The 19658-nt window shown below is 41.5% G+C and overlaps 2 protein-coding genes across 4 annotated transcripts; both read right to left on the bottom strand.

Moving 5' to 3' along the window:
* Positions 1–1557: 1557 nt before the first annotated feature.
* Positions 1558–10956, bottom strand: syt8 (synaptotagmin VIII). 3 transcript variants are annotated; one of them, XM_018704809.2, is made up of 9 exons: positions 10310–10956; positions 6629–6826; positions 5822–5994; positions 5017–5112; positions 4171–4338; positions 3738–3905; positions 2915–3032; positions 2473–2606; positions 1558–2212 (listed from the first exon to the last, which is right to left on the bottom strand). In XM_018704809.2, the coding sequence occupies exons 2-9, from the start codon at positions 6804–6806 to the stop codon at positions 1976–1978; spliced, it is 1272 nt and encodes a 423-aa protein (XP_018560325.1). In that variant the 5' UTR covers positions 6807–6826; positions 10310–10956; the 3' UTR covers positions 1558–1975. The 3 variants fall into 3 exon arrangements, with proteins under 3 accessions (XP_018560325.1, XP_018560330.1, XP_050929077.1); XM_018704814.2 differs by lacking the exon at positions 10310–10956 and adding an exon at positions 8661–8796; XM_051073120.1 differs by lacking the exons at positions 6629–6826; positions 10310–10956 and adding an exon at positions 8661–8747.
* Positions 10957–11266: 310 nt separating this feature from the next.
* Positions 11267–17934, bottom strand: dldh (dihydrolipoamide dehydrogenase). Its single transcript, XM_018704883.2, is given in 15 exon segments — positions 11267–12182; positions 12669–12758; positions 13098–13235; positions 13340–13529; positions 13891–13925; positions 13927–14062; positions 14160–14350; positions 14432–14533; positions 14935–15078; positions 15169–15269; positions 15627–15696; positions 15791–15859; positions 15950–16029; positions 16364–16439; positions 17782–17934. Coding segments are annotated over 15 exon segments (1527 nt in total). The 5' UTR covers positions 17821–17934; the 3' UTR covers positions 11267–12116.
* Between the last annotated feature and the right edge of the window lie 1724 nt (positions 17935–19658).

Raw genomic sequence — 19658 nt, 5'->3', positions numbered from 1 at the left:
ACCACTGCCTCCATCTGTTAGTGTGTCTGTGTTACTGTGTGACTTTCAGTGGTGGAGGAAGTAATCAGATACTTTACTGAAGTAAAAGTAGCACACAGTAACACAGACACAGTAACAGATGGAGGCAGTGCTATTCCAGCAGCTCCTGTGTTCTGCCTGGTAAAATCCTTGTTTTTGTCAATGGAGTCTGGTAGTGATATATAGTGATGTTTCTGTTTAAACTAAAATGATCCTATTCTTTAATAGAGATGTTTATCTCTGTAGGAATCCTATCCATAATCAGGTGGTTGGAGAGGATGAATTTCGGTCATATTACAGCGTCAGGTGCTGATGGGGTAAAAATCAAACCAACCCCTCTGTTCCCTCCAGAGCTCAGGGAGCGTTTAATGAAGCTGATCTCTGGAGGTCTGAAGCAGCAGGAAGCGCCACCTGCTGATCTCAGCTTGATTGATCTTATTTTTAAACCCTCATCTATCAGGAGAGAGATGAGTGAACGCAGAAATCTTTGTCTCAGCTACAAAACCCACAACTTCAGCCTGCTGCCGGTGCTCATAAAACCACAGGGATTCAGCTTCTTGCTAAAAGGCACGTCAGCAGCATATGATTATAATCATGAACACACACCGTGGTTAATTTTTACTCAGTCCCATACACACACACACACACACACACACACACACACACACACACTGTATTGCTGCCCCAAATACTCACTAAAGCAACAAATGTGTGTTAATCCACAAATGAAAATAGTCCCCAACACATGCAAAAGTCCAAAGTTTGTTTGATAAAAACTAGTTTTCAGTTGTTAATTATTGAGCCGTTTTTGAAAAAAATGAAACTAGATAGAGAATTTGTGAGTCATTTTTGATGAAGATTTACATCTTCAGCAGGAACCAATTGGCTTGGAGCTGAGAGCTGTTCTTGATACGACCACTAGATGGCACTACAGCACGGTAAGTTAACTTAAAGTCTTAAAGTCTTCCTACATTACTAGCTTAGCAAAGGTTAGCACCCACTGATTAAAAGCAGGTAACCCAGATATAAGTTATGGGGTTTCAGGGTGTTTTCTTGTTATGAGCCACATCTTTGTGTCTCTGTTGTCGGTCCTTTTCTGTGCTGCCCAACAAGGCGAATAAAGCTGGTCTTTGCTAGCTATCTTCACCCAGCTAAAGTGAAAATAGATGGCCATATCCAGCTATTTATTAGCCAGCGTGTGCTAATGTTAGCCAACTAACCCAGCTAAAAATCGCTAGCTAGCTTGCTCTGATACGTATTATCAGATGTGAGACCTTGTTTACGTCTGTGTAAACAAGGTCTCACATCTGTGGTTTTAACACAAGCTCAAGACATTTTCAGGTTTTATTCTCCGACATAAAATCGGGTCAGTAAATCCCCCACTCCTGATGTTTGAAGCTTTTACGTGTCTTAGAAAAGGCGGTTGCTAACGAGTGTCTAAATGAGACTACAGAGACTACAATGAAAAAATCCCATTGGCTTTTTGTGGAGGGAACCAGGGTGATGCTAACGTCTGGGTTGGACTACAAAAATACGTAATTCCCTGCACAACTCACATTTCTTTTATTTGTTTCAATAAAGTGCTGGATCTTTATTTCTGTTATTAAATTTGTGCTCATTTATATTTAATTCATCCTGAGAATCTGCTGGTTAAATCTGGACACATACAGTACATGTGATCACATATGTTTAATACGTTTTACGACAAACTCTTAAAAGGTTTGAAGGATGAAATTTGTTTAGAGGTACAATACAGGATCAAAGTGCTTGCGTTTGAAAATTAAATATCACTTCATGATTTGATAGTAAAATAAAAGTGTTCATCTTTAACATATAATACAGAAAAATCAAATTAGATAGATAAAATAATCCTTAAACAATCTTTAAACAATATTTAAATCTCTTCATCTGGTGCATTTGAAATATTTTTTATAAAATCCCTGCAGTCTGTTTTCCATCAGAAGGGCAGTTTGCTCTGGAGAGGGAACTTCTTCTTCAGGGTCAGGGTGGAGTTGACCTGCTCAGCCGACAGCAGGCTGTGCCACTGAGCAACCGGCCGCCGCGGGTTGGACAACATGTCGGCCCAGTGCCTCAGCTGGTTCCCTGTGGCATCGCAGCCCAGGAATATCTTCCCCATGGCATCGTTTCGGGTCATGGCATCGTGGTCCCACACGGAGACCACCAGGTTCACCCTCTGAGGACGACAGGCACAAAAACTCACAACCTGAGTTTTATTGTCTTATCTATTTTATTTTGTTTTTGGGTGTAAATGATTGATAAGGACAATTCTTTGGAATTGATGCAGTATTGATCAAGAACAGTGAACAGCTGCTGCAATGTAATCCAACGGACAAAAATTATTGTTTTTGTCAGTGGAGTCTGGCCATGTCATATAGCTAATTCTTTTGGAACGAAATTGAGGAGATCCTTATATAAATGTTGCTGCTGACTCACCTGGATTTGTTCGAATGCGACGTCAAAGGTGAAGGATTCATTGTAATAAGGGTTCAGCGTCGCCTTTTTAATGGACGTCTTCCTTTTCTTCCACTTCCTCTTGTCCAGAGCCAACTGCACCTTCACATAGGGATCTGCAAATGACAGGGGGCATAAAATCACTCAGGTATCACTGTCAGAGATTCTGTGAACGTGTACATAAAACTTTTTAAAATGTGTATGTACAATTCATGCAGAAAAAAACTCACTGGAAATTACATCAAATTAGTAGTTTATGTGTTTATTTGGTTGTGTTAGTTTGATTTTGTTATTATGTGACAGTGGTGGAAGAAGTGTTCAAAGCACTTACATAAGTACAACACAAACACACTAACAGATGGATGCAGTGGGAAACCTTGGTACCCCTGGGTGCAAATTATTTCGATATGTGATCCAGACTGACCTGAAGATCCTCCAAGGTCCATTTTCTTCAGGTTCTTGGCCTCCAGGATCACCACAGTCAGTTTGCCAGCAGTAGGAACGTAACGCAGAGAGAAGCAGATCTCCCCCAGGTTTTCGTCCTGCAGCACACGGACATGACAGTTGATACACAAATAAAATCACAGTTGCTCTCAAGAAGGAGCTACCATAGCCTGAAGTCCTCAGGCCACAACTTTTAAGTAATGCATTATAATGTACACTGGTTTTTATTCTGAGGTTTTCAGGGTTATTATTTTATCTTTCCTCTGTTTATGAGCACACGAAAGAACTTAACCTTCATCCTGTCACCATCACCTACATGTTCTGCATATCACGGCTCATTTTTACTTCTCTTCCTGTCATTTTTCTTCTTCTATTATGTTTTTTTTATTATTAGATTTTTTGGGGGGGGGGTTTCACCTTTATTTTAGAGAGGACAGTGGAGATAAGACAGGACACAGGGAGAGAGAGCAGGGGAATAACAGGCAGTAAATGTCTGGCCGAACCGGGAGTCGATCCGGGGCGAGCTTCATTTTCCTGTAACTGGTTTGAAAGTCTGAGCCATCCAAAAAAGTGTTTTCAGACTGCAAACAAAACAAACCGTGGTTAAGTTTGACTCAGACTGAGACCACATCTTTTGGCTGGACCAAATTTTGACCTTTGACCTGGACCATGGTCTGAGGCACCTTTCACACCTGATTTTTGGTTGGAATCAAACTGTAAAATTTGAAGGTCCAGACTAAACAAAGTAGGTGTGAAAGCAACTTTAAGACTTTGTCTGCAATTGTTCAGTTTTGCTCCTCTACCTCAAACTTGGCGGGCTCGGCGAGGTCCTGCCATTCCTCAATGACGTGGTTCCAGTCGACATTGCAGAGCTGTACCCGGAGCTCGCCAATGATTTCGTGTTTGGAGAATCTGTTGAAATCGTACACCTTCATCACCACTGTTGACTTGAGGAGGGTGGACTTGGATATCTGAGGAAAAAAATCACTCAAGTTAGAAGCAAAAGATTTTTTGGGATCACCCCACTCTTTAGATTCAACGGCAACACAACAAACAGGCAGAAAAGTAATGTGTGAAAATGGACCAATATCTCCAAAACACATTACATATAACAATTTTTCCTAATGACATTGGTGAAGCTACTTTACAGATTTCCTGTAAAAGTGTATTTTAATCAGCCACTTTTAAACACTTAGCAACTTCATCTAAAAGAATGAAATCACAGCCACTTCTAACCTGGAAGTTGAACTGTTCGTTGAAGACGGGGTTCAGCGTGTTTCTGAACACTTTAGTCTCGCAGGTTTTGGATTTGTCCGGACAGATGTAGACTTTGACGTAAGGGTCCGAGCTTCCTCCCAGGTCCATGGCCTTCAGGCTGTCAGCTTGTTTGATCCCGACTGTGAGCTGTAAAGACCAACAGAAAACAGGTCATGAATGAACTTTAGTGACTCACTCATAACTGCTGTGTACGCATAAGATGGGGCTTGATGCCTCTTTCCACAGAAATGTGGAGATTTATAACAACAAACTAGACAGAAGAACATGCGCTCAACAATTTTGAGACTGGATAAATTGGCAGCACAGACAGTGAAGTGGTGAAATGAAGCCAGGAATACCTCTGAAGTAAGGTGCTCAGGATGATCCTGATCAAATTCACAAACCACCTCAACCGGCGGTTGACCGCCATTCTGAGCTCCCTCCAGATCTCCAAGCTCCTCACCTTCTCTTGAAAGGCAAGTCTAGACATCCTACTGAGGAAGCTCATTTTGGCTGCTTGTATCCACGATCTTGTTCTTTCAGTCACAACCCAAAGCTATTGACCACAAGTGAGAGTTGGAACACGGATCAACTGGTGAATAAAAAGCTCTGCCTTCTGGCTTAGCTCTGTCGTCACCACAACGAACCAGTACAGCGTCCATATTACCATTAAGTCCTGTTTGTTACATTAACAGTTGCTGCTGCCCTTAAAACTTTGCTTTGCTTGCAACACTGCCTCCATTCTCACATGAACAAAGTATGTATGAATATTCCTGAGTGACTTTCATGGGGAGGACAGTATGGACACTCAGTGGTTTGACCCACCTCAGACAGAGCAGTGTTGTAGTCCAGAGAGTAGAGCAGTTTTCCTCTCTGTTTTTTTGTTGATCCATAGTCCACGTCCGTCACATCTGGCTGAACCTGTAAGAGCACAGGAAACACATCAGAGGTTGGCTAACCCTAACACCCTTATGCAAACAAGTACACCTGTCAGAACAAACTACATTATAGTAGTAGTACATACTAATAGTCTGTAGAATAATATGCCCTGCCCTTTCAAATTTTGTTTACTGACATACCAAACAGGCATAAGTTACTGCAGGTGCTAAATTAAGCACATTTGATTCCCTCGAAACAATCAGTAAGCAAAACATTTGCTTATCCACTTGATGTCACAGCCAACAAAAATACTGTTTCTGGGTCCAACTTCTCTGAGGCTCTCATGCTTTTAATATGCGGCAGTGCTGTGTCTCGTGTTGCCAGCTAACCTAGCTAACATTAGCATCCACTGGTAAAAACAGCCCACATCTTCATGTTGTCAGTCATTTTCTGTGCAATAGAATGAGTGAATAGTTGAATCGTTTTTTGGACTCAGATCTATCCAAACAACATGGGATACAGCACTGTGGCATCTTGAAAACAGGAGAGACTCAGAGAAGGACCCGGAAACAGTATTTTCATCTGTTGTGACGTCAGACTTAACAAGCACATAGCCACATCCATTAGTTTAGAGCGCTGTTCGTGTCCAGTATTCCCTCTCTTTTACCTCTGTTTTTTGTTACCTCCACCTCCTGAGGGAAATACTGGCTCTTTAGTATTATGAAAAAGACTCTGATTCACATCGCCTCACCAGAGCTGTGGTGGTTTTCCCGTTCACCCCCTTCAGGTTGATCGCCTCATTTTTCTTCTGCTTCTTGTTCTTCTTTTTTCCTTTGCAGCAGCACTTGATGCAGATGCACAGACAGCAGATGATAATTAGCAGACCGCCGACCGCAAAGATGGCGTAGACCGCCCATCGAGGCACTGCTCAATACAAGATGGGTACATAGTTAGTGAAGTTATTTGTTATGCACAAGACACCAAAGATACTGTTGTATTAAAGGAGTGGTTCACAGTTTCTCAGGCCTGTCTTAAAACTGTCAGATGTCCTTGTGTACATTAAAACAGGTTTTACTTGCTATAATCCTTCCTCCTGTTTATATTGACCATTATGTAAAAGATCCAAATCCTAATGGGCTGCCAATGTAAGTGATAGGACACAAACTATATTCAAAAAAGTTTATCTGAAGTCAATATGAGGCTTCAGCAGTTTGAGCTAGACAAATGAAACGGAAATCTTCCATAGTTACAGTCTTTTAGGCACCAAATCCTCCCTTTATGTTAGTATCCCTTAGATCAGAAATGATTCGTGATGGACAGAATATTAGTCGGCAGCTGCTTTTCAAGTGAAGATTGTGAAAAATTGTAGCAGGTTCCATAATTTGAGTTCATCAAATGGCAGGATTCGCTGCTTCTTTTTGTCATGTCAAACAGCAAAGTGATTATACGTGGATTTTCATATTTATGTCAAACCAAACTAGATGTTCGGATTTAATTGGATTTGGATGGGAAACTGGTTGGAGGTAGAGGAGTTGTCAAGGTGAAGCTGGTGACTTACAGGGGATCTTGTTCAGCAGGTCATTGAAGAAGTTGCCGATGGCAGCAGCAACTGGATCGACTGTGCTGTTAGTTGGGGTGAAGGTGGTGGAGATGATGGTGACAGGTGGAGCCACTGAAGCTGATACATTAGATATTGGATGAGATGCATTTGGTAATGGTTGATGGATGGTAGGCATGATGAAGAGGATGAAGAGTCCTGGAAGAAAGAGAGTCTTTCGTTAGTCATGGGAGGTATTACTGGTGTTGCGTATCACTGATCAACACGTGGTGATAACTCATTAAGATATTCAGCAATACACCAGCAAAGGCAGGGAGATAAAGTCAGTACCAGACTCCACTGACAAAAACAGTAGTTTTACCGAGCAGATGGATGTAAACACTTTGTCTACCACTGAAAGTCAATAACACAAACAAACAAACTGCTTTTTTTTTTTTTTTTTGGTTCAGTAAAAAGCCATTGAAGTGGAGAGTACAGCCCTCTGAGCTTGCTGACAAAGAGTTAGCTTGGTTTCGTTAGCTTTCCTTGGTCGCTAACAGAACGTTTAATTCATACAGTTTATTTAAATAATGTATGTCTGTAAATCATGTCTCTGTTGGGAGGCAGTTTATATTGTTACAGAGGACATTCAGCATAAATGAGCAGTGCTACACAGCTAATATGACTGATCATCTGAGGGCTGACGATTTGGCCACTTAACCATGTAAAAATAATGAAAGACACAGCGTTAATGTAAATGACGGAGTCCTATTTTCTTTCCACTGTTGTATTCTCACTCTCCCATGACATTTTGTTCACCATTTTACACTATACTCTGTGCAATGAGCTTGCTAACAAAGAGTTAGCTCAGTTCAGAGCTTGTTCATTAGCTTCTGTTGGTCGCTAACAGAACAATAATTTAGTTTATTTAAATGAATAAAATAAATAAATGTCTCTGTTGTGGTGCACTTCACACTGTGACAGAGGACAATCAGCATAAATGGATGGTGTTACAGAGTTAATATGATCAAACATCTGAAGGCTAACAGCTACTTATAGTCAGCAGCAAAGAGAACTAATCCAACCACTTGGTTATTAAATGTCATGCTGTTAGAAAAAGGCAAAGAAAAGCCATAAAACCATTCACTGTCCTGCTATTTTTGGTTGGTGAAATCTCCTGAACTGCAGTTTGGAGGTTTCCTAACAACGCTGACGTATAAAATCAAACATTACAGTCGTCAGACTCTGTCTGACATGACTGAGTGGAATTCCAGTTGTAGGCCTCCACCATGAACAAACAGCAGCAGCACATTAACCCATAGTCTGATTCACGCTGATAACAGCGCTCAATGCTTCAACTCAATTAAGTTAACAGGCCTGGAGGCAAATAACTGCACCTTCTTCTACTTTCATTACCGAGCCCCCGACACTAACTTTGACTGAACTGGGTTGACAAATGTTTGAAACGTCTTTAACATCCACACTCTTATAGTCAAATATTAAAATGAATCCTCACATAAATAAATAAATGCCACAGTCCACTGCACTGTGTGATTCACAAGCTACAGTCATTAGTTTGCAGTAATATTTCCACAAACATCTTGTGCACTTTACAAATACATGACTTTTTAGTTGTTGTTTTTTTTTGTCCTACACATTGTTTTCAGGTGTTGTCAGAGTAAACAGGTGTGTTTCTTCAGGTGTGTTTCTTCAGGCACAAAAACAGTTTTCACTTGGACAAACAGCAAAAGAATCATCTCGTGTTGACTTGTTGTGTAAATTTCTTTGTAATCAATACGCTGCCAATGCTGTTGACTTCCTGCATGTATGACAGTCTTTTTAAAGGACGAATCATGTGATCACCAATCAACAGTAAACAGTTACACCTGGAGGTTCCTCCAAAACCAATTAAAGACAGAGATAATAACATGATGTGACAGTTGACACGTTATGTATCTTTAGTATTAAATGCAAAACAACTGCTGTCATCTTGATCTCCAAAAAACCAGGAGCATCTCACAGATTAAAGCTGCAAGTGAAATATTTTACTCACTGACAAGGAGTTTTAAAGAAATGTCGGCATCCCTGCTCGTTCCCTATGGATGACAGACTGAGACTGAGGAGTTTCAGATCTGCGCTGCTCAGAATAAAAAGAGTCGAGGAAGGAAGTGAAGTCGAGCAGAGGGACGAACTTTTCCAAAAAACAACCATAAAACTGCTTGATTAAAGAGAGGAAATGTCTCCTCCCTCCATCTACATCCACTCTGTTTTCACTGTAATCAGCAGGAAAACACAGAGAGTCCGGCCTCTTTCCAAACATCTATTTGTCTACTCAAACGCTGAGACTTCCTGTTCTGTTCTGTTCGCCCGAGGCACAAAAGCAAGAGTCAAAATCTTTACTTAAAGATCCGAACGTAAACAAAGTGTAGCCACCACCACAATTCAGACAGAGGCATGTGAAGATGTGCTTGGTCTACGATGTTTAGGTAGATGGTACATGTTTGTATCAGCCCTGAAGTTAGCATCACAAAAAGCCAGTGGGATTTTTTCATAGTGTTTTGGATTATTCCAGAAAATAAACAGTGAGCAGCTAAAGTTTCTGATCCTTCAGGTTTAGTTGATCAGATCATCTTCACAGATGAACACCACTGTTCTGATGTTTGAAGTAAGAAGCTAATGTTAGGCTATAAACCAACTACACCACGGTCACATGACGTCAACGTCTCCACCACTAAGCTTCCAACTGGTCATTTCATTTAGCTCTGAGCTCTTCTACAAAAGCCTTTCTTCTTAGAAAGTTAGTGAGAGTTTGAAAGAGCGTGAGTAGAAACACAACGAGGCTGTAAAGGTGGACTGGTGAGTAGATGAACATGCTAACATGCTAACTTTCTGGTTTTAGGATCAGGCCTGCAGCTCTCTATAGGGAGTGATTTCTGCCAAGGATCTGGCATCTTCCATCTGTAACTAAAACAGAGTCACTAAAACTGGATCTTTGGTTGAAGTGTTTCTGTGGAACTGAACCTCATGATGATCTCAGCTGATAAAGGTGTTCTAGTTTAACGTTACACAAGTCCAGATGGGCTGGACACCATCAATCAATCAGAGTCAGTGAATCAGTTAATCAGTTAATCACATACACTGAACATGAGACTGGAAATGGAGAAAAAAAACTGAAGTGTTTTCTGTAGAAAACGACTGCTAAGAAAATGAAAGGAAGAAAGAAAAGAGCAAGAAGGGAAGAAGAGAGATAAGGTAAAAAGACAGAAGAGAGAAAAAGGATGGCAGGAAGAAAAAAGGAGGAAACAAGGAAAGGAAGAAGAGGATCTATGGGGGGAAATGAGGATAAAAAGAGGTTAAAAAAGATGAGGCAAAATAAAGAGAAAAGGAGTTGAAGAAAGAAAGGAGGTAAGACAAGAAAGAAAGTGGCTGAAAGAAAGGAGGAAAAAGGGAGTTTGGAAGAAAGGAAAAGGAGAAAGAAGGAGAAGGAAAGAACAAACTGAAAAAGAAAAGATGAACAAACAAAAACAACAAAAACAAACAGACGAGTGAAACAGTGAAAGTGTCCTCAACCACAAACAACAGTTCAAACAGTCAGTTTCACATCAACAGACACACAAACAGAAACAGAAAACTCCATGAATGAATCATGTTTTTTTAGCAGTGAAACTGTGACTGTGGATAGTAACGAGAAAACAACAGTACCTGAGTGAACGATGAGACTTTCTCTGTCCAGACGTTTTATTTCCTTCTATTTAAATCTCATTTCTCCTGCGTTTGTTCAGGCGGCTGTTGAACGTTAAATGTTGTTGATTTTTTTTTTTTTTTTTTTTTTTGGAGCTGTTGAACTTTCAGTCGGCCATCTTCAACTCCTCACGAATGTCTACTTCAACCTGCAGCAGCCACTACACCTGCTGAACACACTGCGACACAGGTAACCTGCGTAGTCAGTGTTCAAACAGAGGTGGAGTCTAAAATACCTGTTATTCAAATACAGTATGTGTCTGTTTACTGATACGTCTGAATGGAGTAAAGTGGCTCCTTTATTTAAGGTGTAGTCAAACCTTCAAGGTTAAACATTGACTGCTGTTGTAATGTTCCTAATCAGGGCTGTTTTATTGTTTTTCTTTTGATTCTATTCTAGTAAATAGATTACAATGGCACGGACATTCATGGTTCCCAGAGGAGGAACCCTCCTCCTACTTCAGTGATCCAGTGATTCTTCTTCTAGCGCCACCAGCAGGTTAACATTCATGGCTCATGGTTTTTAGAGAAATATCTCTCAGCTATCTGATGGATTGTTAAGACATTTGGTTCAGACGTTCATGCTCCCCTCAGGATGAACTGTAAAAGAGAGCTGCACGAATGAGTCTTAAAACCAGGAAGTCAGTTAGCATGTTAGCATGTTAGCTCTTCCTGTTGTCAGTGTGTTTCTGGTTAAATGTCTGAAATAAGGTCTGTGGTTTTAACACAAGTTCAAGACATTTTCAGGTTTTATTCTCCAGACATAAAATGGGTCAGTAAATCCCCCACTCCTGATGTTTGAAGCTCTACTTTAACAATCCCACAATGCAACTCATCACAAGAGTAAATCATTGAAGCGGACTCAGGCCTCAGCAGAATGTTTTCGTGAACAAAACAAACTGAAGTTGTCAGTAAATGTAAAGTTAAACACTGTAGTTTTATTTCATGGATACTGCATTTATTGGTTTAAATGGCGAGATAAGCAAGAACAGGCCAGAGCCAATCACAGTGAAGTGATCAGAGCAGGAAACAGTTTAACTATCAACAGCTCCTCTACCAAAATAAATTTATACTTAACTGAAAAAAAGGGAAAAAAAGGATAAATCCACAGAAATCTGCTGTTTGAAATAGATTTTACTTATTAAAAACAGTTAAATGTGTTTAAAGTCTCTGGACACAACGGATTTATTTTGTTCTTGTGTTGTTTCGTCTGTTTTTTTCCTGCAGTCGTCTTCTAACTGGTTAAACAAATAAAACAATATTAATCTGCTGATTTCGGTGGGGAGGGTCTTGAGGTTTTGACCCACAAACAGCAACTTCACGAATGGATTTAACCTTTAAAACTTGACTCTGTGGATCCAGCTCCAGTTTCCTGCCCTGACGACTCCTTAAAGTCTGTCGTGGTGAATTGTTTCGCACTGTAAAAAACAGAAAAAACAAAAACACTCTCTTCTTCTTTTACAAGACAAACCTACAGCCACCCCCCCTGCTGGCCAAGAATAATATTTATATCTCTATGTCCTGTAAATAAGTGCTGTATAGGTTGGGAAAAGACTGATCTGCAGTCAGTGTTTCATTTACCGCCCAAACCCCCTTTATTGTTTTGCTTCAGAACATTTAAATAACATTAGAACTAAATGTGGTACAGTGTTGATGTGCACAGAGGATCTCTGCCAGGGTGGGTTGGATGAAGGTTCAGACGCAGACACACAAAACTTCCTGTTTCTCCTCTGTTATTTACACTGAAGGTGCGACAGCGGCTGGAGCATCAGAAGTTGATGGCTTTGCCGAAGGAGGCGGCCAGGTTCGCTTCTCTGAAGGCCTCCGACACCGTCTGAGAGAGGAGAGGTTTCATTTCAGTATGTGCGTTTTAACCAGTGAAGAGTTTAGTTTTTGGTCTTTGGTGGGGGATACAAAGTTCAAAAAAGAAAAAATCCAAGGCAGTCTTCCTGCAGAAAAGTTAAAGGCCTTTATTCAGATAGCTGCTTCTGCTGAAATTCACCAAATCGTCAAAGAGCAGAGTAACAGGCTTCGTGCAGCGGCACAAACAAGAAGGCCATTAGTCAGCTCAGAAATGGCCACATGAATAAAGGCTTTTTAACGTTCTTTGATTTTTTCCTTTTTGTACCACATCACACACTGATCAGCCACAACATTAAAATCACCTCACACCAAAACACACGAATGTGAGGACCCATGGTTTCCCAGCAGAACACTGGACTGTAACAAGGTGATCAATGTTCTTAATATCACCTGTCAGTGGTTTAATGTTGTGGTTGATCTGTGTGTGTGTGTGTGTGTGTGTGTGTGTGTTACATACAGGGTGGGCGTGGCAGACTCTGGCGACGTCCTCACAGGAAGCTCCGTACTCCATGGCCAAAGCAGCTTCGTTGATCATCTCTCCTGCTCCCTGCAGAGAAACACAGAGGACTCGTTAACGGCAGCAGCTCCACCTGTTTCTCTGCTCTGATCGGGTACAGGGTCTGCTGTGGAGAACGTTTTATCTGACAGGTCATTTTCTGGCATCAAAACATCAACACTAGGTTCAACCAGCTGTTCACTGACCTCCTTATACAACTGTGTGGGCATGAAATGTCCTTAACTTCTGTTGAACTTACACCTTAAACATGACTGTACTATGGAGCAGTTTGCAGAAATTAACTGCTCCAGCAGCTTTCACCTCCACTCTAATTAGATTCATTCACAGTCAGTCACATGACTTCAGTCTGCTCGTGTCTGCAGCTCTTACAGATCCGAGGATGTGCGCTCCCAGCATCCTGTCTGTCTCCTTGTGGCTCAGGATCTTCACCATGCCGTCGGTGTCGGCGTTGGTCTTGGCTCGGCTGTTGGCTGCGAAGGGGAACTTTCCGACTCTGTAGGGGACGGCCTGAGGAGCAGAAGGAGCAGAAGGAGGCTGTAAAACGCCGCTGGACATTCAGCACAGGAAACACCTCCTGTCATTTACATCATCACCCTCCTCTTCATCATCACCTCCTCTTTGAGCTGCTCCTCTGTCTTGCCCACCCAGGCCACCTCGGGGTGTGTGTAGATGACGGAGGGAACACAGTTGTAGTCGATGTGCACGGCGCCACCGGCCATGCCCTCCACGCAGATGATGCCCTCGTCCTCGGCCTTGTGGGCCAGCATCGGCCCGGCAACCACGTCACCGATTGCATAAATACTAAATAAGGAGGAGGGAAACAACAGAACCGTCAGTGAGAAGTCTTGTTTAAGCCGTGGATACTTGGAGTTTGCTGAGCAGAGGCAGCTTTCACCTTCTCTCCATGTGATTAAGATTAATATCATAAATTATTATTCCTCCTTGAGTCCAACTCAACATGTGCACCAAATTTGAAGAAATTCCCTGCAGGCTTTCCTGAGATATTGCTCTCATGAGAATGGGACGGACAGACAACGGAAAAACAAAATGGCTACGACCACAACTGTCTCTCAATGTCTGATTACTGGATTATTACCCTCTCAAATATTCTACGTGGCCTCAGTACAGGCAGGGGGAAGGAGTATTTCCAGCTCTGAGGTACCTGGGTACTTTGGTCTGGAAGCGGTTGTTGATAGGGGATGCGACCCCTGTTGTCCAGCTCGATGCCAACAGAATCCAGACCCAGATTCTGGGTGAAAGGTCGTCTGCCGATACAGACCAGCAGCACGTCACACGTCAGAGTCTCGTTCTTCCCTCCGGCCGCCGCCTCCACCCTGAAACAACAACCAGAGGTGACATTTCAGAAGTCAAAACGTCATCCAAACCCTGATTCTCTGAGCGGATCTGAGGCCTCGGGAGCGTTTCACTCACGCCACGTCGATCTTTCCGTCAGGCCTCTTGGTGGCTCCCATGACTTTGGTGCTGAGCTTGAACTTGAGGCCCTGCTTCTGCAGGATGCGCTGGAAGTTCTTGGAGATCTCCATGTCGATGCCCATGCCGCCGACGTGGCCCAGGAACTCCACGGCTGTGACCTTAGAGCCCAGACGCTGCCACACTGACCCCTGGAGGACAGGAGGTCAAACATTCAGTGGACATCTAACATGTAACTGTTTCTGGGTGAATGAGACTGAAGCGATGCTGACCAGCTCTACTCCGATGACTCCAGCTCCAATCACAATCAGCTCCTCTGGCACTTTCTTCAGGGACAGAGCTCCTGTGGACGACACGACGGTTTCCTCATCGATCTAAAAAACATACAGACATGAGCCTTAAACATTTTCACACAGTTTAAACTGGATATTAGTCGTCAGGTGGTTAAAGTATCTGAAACTTCCTGATTGGTTCTCATCCGGCTCCTCTGTTACTTTTCACCATTGCTGTTGCCTTGTTCATAGCATTTTCTGCCACTGAGCAACCAACTGCAGAGTCAACAATCTACTTCCTGTTTACACCGGCACCTGCGTGCACCATGTACACGGTCATGTGATGAGCTTACACGCTCGTCTGGATGGAGATTGTTTTCGTTTTAAACTAATATGAATATCTATGTGGACGTTACCTTGAATAATGTTTGGGAAAGTCCTGGAATCCTGGATTATATTCCCTGTAAATATCTAACACACTAAAGAGTGTAACTGAGCTGTACCTGGATCCCGGGGAAGGGCGTGACCTCGGAGCCCGTGGCGATGAGGATGTTCTTGGTGTTGATGACCTGCTCGCTGCCGTCGGCCACCGTGGCCGTCACCTGGTTCTTACCCGTCACCCTCCCAAAACCATTGACGTGGGTCACCTGCAGGGGGCGATGTCACACTGTCAGCACTGTTATCAGTCAGCTCTGGTATTAGAGGTGAGTGAAGAGACAGAGAGAGCGAAGTCTGACTTTGTTCTGTTTGAATAAATGTGCGATTCCTCCGGTCAGTGCTTTCACCGCTCCGCTCTTCTGAGCCATCATCTTCTCCAGGTTCAACGAGATGCCTGAAACTGACACACAGAGACTTGAACCAGAGCTGCAACAGTTAGACGATGAAACTGAAAAATAACCAGAAACTATTTTAATAATCAGCTAATAACGTCTTGAGTAAATTTTATGCAAAAATGGCAAATCAAAGCAGATTCTCAGATATGAAGATTTTTTGCGATTTTCTGCTTCACATCATATGAAACTGAAAATCTTTGGGGTTTGAACTGTTGGTTATATATATTAATATATTGGAAGACCTCAACCTGAGCTCAGGAAAACTACGACTGACTTTTGATGCAGGACTGAACTACAGAAGTTCATCTTTAACACAAAATCTTCTACACAAACTGTTTTTAAAGTCAAATGAAGCTTCTTACTTTCGATGCCTCTGCTTTCAAAGTCCTTGCCGTGAGCCAGGTGGTACAGGTAGGAGTTGTTCAGCAGAGCCTGCACACACACAATAAGATTTCACACTCACAACAGTGACTGTCGACGGTGTGGAGGAATAAAGATGTGACCAGGAAGGAGAGAAGTTTGTTACCTTTGAGGGGATGCAGCCGACGTTCAGACAGGTTCCACCCAGCGTGGGATTTTTCTCAACACACACTGTCTGTCAAAGGAAAAGCATGTTTGACAGTGTGTGTTTCCATAATGTGACGGTGACATTTGTATCAGTGAAGAGTCAGGGAGGTGGTTTTACCTTGAAGCCGAGCTGTGCAGCTTTGATGGCGGCGACGTAGCCGCCTGGACCGGAGCCCACGACCGTGACGTCTGCATCGACTGCAGAAGAAGAAACAGTTTTTATCACAGCAGCTCAGAGATAAGACGTCAGGGGGATAAAGGACGTAACCTAGATACTACAAAATAAAAGTCTGTCTTAGTTTTTAAGACCAGGAGATGTAGCCTGGTCAGATCATCAAGGTTTTTACTGTGAAATAACCACAGGAAATTCTTATGAATTATGATTATTATTCCACCTACAGTAGAAAACATTACATTAAGGTGTCCGTTCCAGCTTCAGCTAAAGGTTCAACGATTATAAAACATGTGGCTAAAGTTCAGATCAGAACACGTCGCTAATGAAACCAGGTGATAAGATTTACAGTCGTCTTACTTGCTGCTTTGTCAGCGTAGGTTCTGACGGACAGAGCTGCAGCTCCGTGCAGTTTACAGGGCAGCTGGTGGCTCCGCTGAGAAACAAACACGAGAGAGAAAATCAGTGACACAACCCAAAACTAAAAACACTGAAGAGGCCGGTGAACCAGCAGCTCACAGCCGAGTCAGACTCATCAAACCAGTTCCTCCTCCTCCGACATAAAAACCTCTGTGTTCCTCATTTGATTTTTTTAATTTGTTTAAACCTCTTTGTTATTTCTTTTGTTTCCTTGTTCTGTTGCTCAACAAATCCTCGGCTCCTTCATTCACCTGGACACATATCACCCACCTACACCCTGCTGCAGACTGGGCTTGAAAATGGGAACATTTGGGGCAATTTATACAAACTATATTACATCCAAATATACATACAAACATTTTGTTTTGTCAAAATGTTTAAACTGACATTTCTTACTTTGATTTATCTGTGAGTAGAACTTTAATTCTTTTGCTGATGGTAACCCTAACCCTGCTGAATAAAATAAACACATTCCTTAAGATTTGAGAAAAAGATCTAATTTACATTTAAAGACTATTTATTTTTATGTCTGACTGCTGCAGAGCTTTGATTCACTACTCCACTGACCACAACACATACCGCTGCGGTGAGTACAAACTGACAGCTCTGTCAGTGTCGGGTATCGAACCAGCACCTCTTCAGCCTGTTAGCAAGCGAGCACACTTTCACACAGATGAGCTCTGTAGACGGTGACAATGAACACAGCCTCTTTAAAGAGAGGAAGAATGAGTAAATATGTGACTGTGAGCTTTTAAAACTGGGAGACGACGCGACTTGAAGTTGCTGAGCTTCTGACATAAACTACGTGAAGAGTTAGGTAACCTCTGCTAACTAGCTTAGCATGCTAACATGATTTATAAGGAGAGAAAACTGAAAATTGTTTGACTACATTTACTTGTCAGTAGAAACATTTGACCATGGCACACAAATATCACTCATCTCAATGTGTTCATGATTTGTTCGCCGTGAAAACTAGCTAACGTTACCTGATTCCACAACGTTTTCCACCACAAAAGTTGTAATTTTATTTAAACACAGGCCTTTTTATTGATTTTACACACGCCGAATTAAAAAGAAACGTGTATTAAATCTGGCATCATATCACTTACATATTAGGCAACAATGTTTTTCAAAAATAACCACAACAACTCTGAATTGCATGTTTTCCCAACGGAGTCTGGTGTTGTGTCCCCTCCATACTGTTTCACCGGACCGGAGCTGTTAGCTAACCCGCTAGCCAGGCCCGGGCCGTGGATCTAAAAACACCAGTATCCGCGAGCTCAACAGCGGGTGAGACCCGTCTGAAACCGAACCGGACAAAACGTGCTGGTTGGCGGGTTTGAAAGATCCGTACTTACCGTGGCCAGAGAGCGGTATAACTGAGTCCAGCTCTGCATTTTGTCGGTGTCCCTTCACAGGATCAGTAACCTACAGCAGGCCGACCAGCCAAGGACTCCTGTCATTGCGCACGCGCAGTACCAGCCCGGAAAAAATACGCATGTACGTCGCCTCTAAATGACGTATGATCGTGAAAGCTGCAAAACACTAGAAAATGAACATGTTCGGCTTTTGTATTTTTCTCTGTACCCCCTGCAGTGGTGGAAGAAAGGTACTCGTATCATTCACTTAAGTAACAGTACAAACACCGTTTCAAAATACTACTTATAATTGATACAATTGAACATATATGCTATTTTCTGCTAATGCTAATTTCTATTCATTTTTGGACAGAATCGATTTCATCTTTAAAAATGTGTATTGTATAAGCTTATCATGTTTTAATGTAAAATTTTACATAAACGAAATGTTCTTAACCTTTATAGTAGGCCTGCTAATAGTTAAAAATGTCAGATAAATGTGGTGGAGTACAAGTATAATATAGATTATGCGCTGTACTTTTACCACTCTGCCAAAAATGTAAAGTACAAGTCCAAAAACATACAGGGAGAAGAAGGAAATACAGGACAAAGTTTCATTATTGATCTGTCAGATTTTTTGACAGTCTGCTCAACATCTGTGCATATTTTAAGAATCTTTACATCCCACCTTACCCAAACTTTTTGAAGAGAGAGAATTAAGTCATAAAGGGTAAAGTTACTTTCTTCAGCCTCTTTGACTGATGAAAGTCACCGTCAAACACTCATTTATTCTGTTAACAGAAAATTCCAAATAAAAATCTAAATCTCTCCAGGTCTTCATCGTACCCTGAGCATGAGACAAAGGTGGAAAACTTTAAATCTTACTCTGACCTCTACACTGAGAAAGAACTGGAAAAATCAAAGACTTCATAAGAATCATGTTTTATTTATTTATTTATTTATTTTATTTATACAAGAAGAAGCAGAAGAAACAGGGGAAAAAAGCTACAAACATTAAAATCATTATTTTAAAACTCAGTTTATTAACAGTCTGATATGCAGTTGTAACTTTTACCTTTATACACAGAATGTCCTTGTGTGGCCTCCAGCTGCAGTTTGTGATAAAGTCCACTAGATGGCGACCTCAGCTGTTACTTATTCTCTACAAACACTGGTTCAGTTTTCAGATCACCTGCTGAAACATAACTGAACAAAAACTTTACATTGCATTAAATCACCTCACACCACATATAATTTGACATTAGATTATGAAGCTGCAGTGATGTTGAAGAGGACACAGTAAAAACAGATATAAAACTAATATAATAACATCAGAAGAACCTAAGTAAGTTAAAGGGTGTGATGGTACATGAAAATTTATGTTTCAAAAACCAACATTTGCAGTATGATCAGCACAAAACAGCACAAGACAAATCAACTGAATCTACTGACCTACAACCATCAAAAATTCTTCCACTGGGTTTTACTCATCTAATTACCACAAGAATCCAACAGATTGAACAATCAATGGTTTGAATTTACCACTCAGACATGTCATAAAATCTGCAAAAGGTTCACCATGTTTCAAGGTCATGAAGGTACTTAATATAAAAGATTAGACTACATCATAAAGACTCACTTATCTCATATTATTTCCAATAGGAAGAAGCAATTCAAACTTATTACAAGAAAAGATGATGTAAAGCAAAACTTGACTGGAAAAGTAGCATCATATAACAATACATGATGGTTTTTTTTGTTTTGTTTTTTGTTTTTGTTTTTGCTCATAATAATTAAATGTTTCTGTCCATTTTTATTGTAAAAGGAAGGGAATACATTCAAAACATTTGATAGAGATCAAGGACACACACAACATG

Source organism: Lates calcarifer, linkage group LG10 (genome assembly GCF_001640805.2).
Source record: "Lates calcarifer isolate ASB-BC8 linkage group LG10, TLL_Latcal_v3, whole genome shotgun sequence".
Lineage (NCBI taxonomy): Eukaryota > Metazoa > Chordata > Actinopteri > Centropomidae > Lates > Lates calcarifer.
Note: the sequence above shows the minus strand (reverse complement) of the source record. Positions and strands in the feature narration are given on the sequence as shown.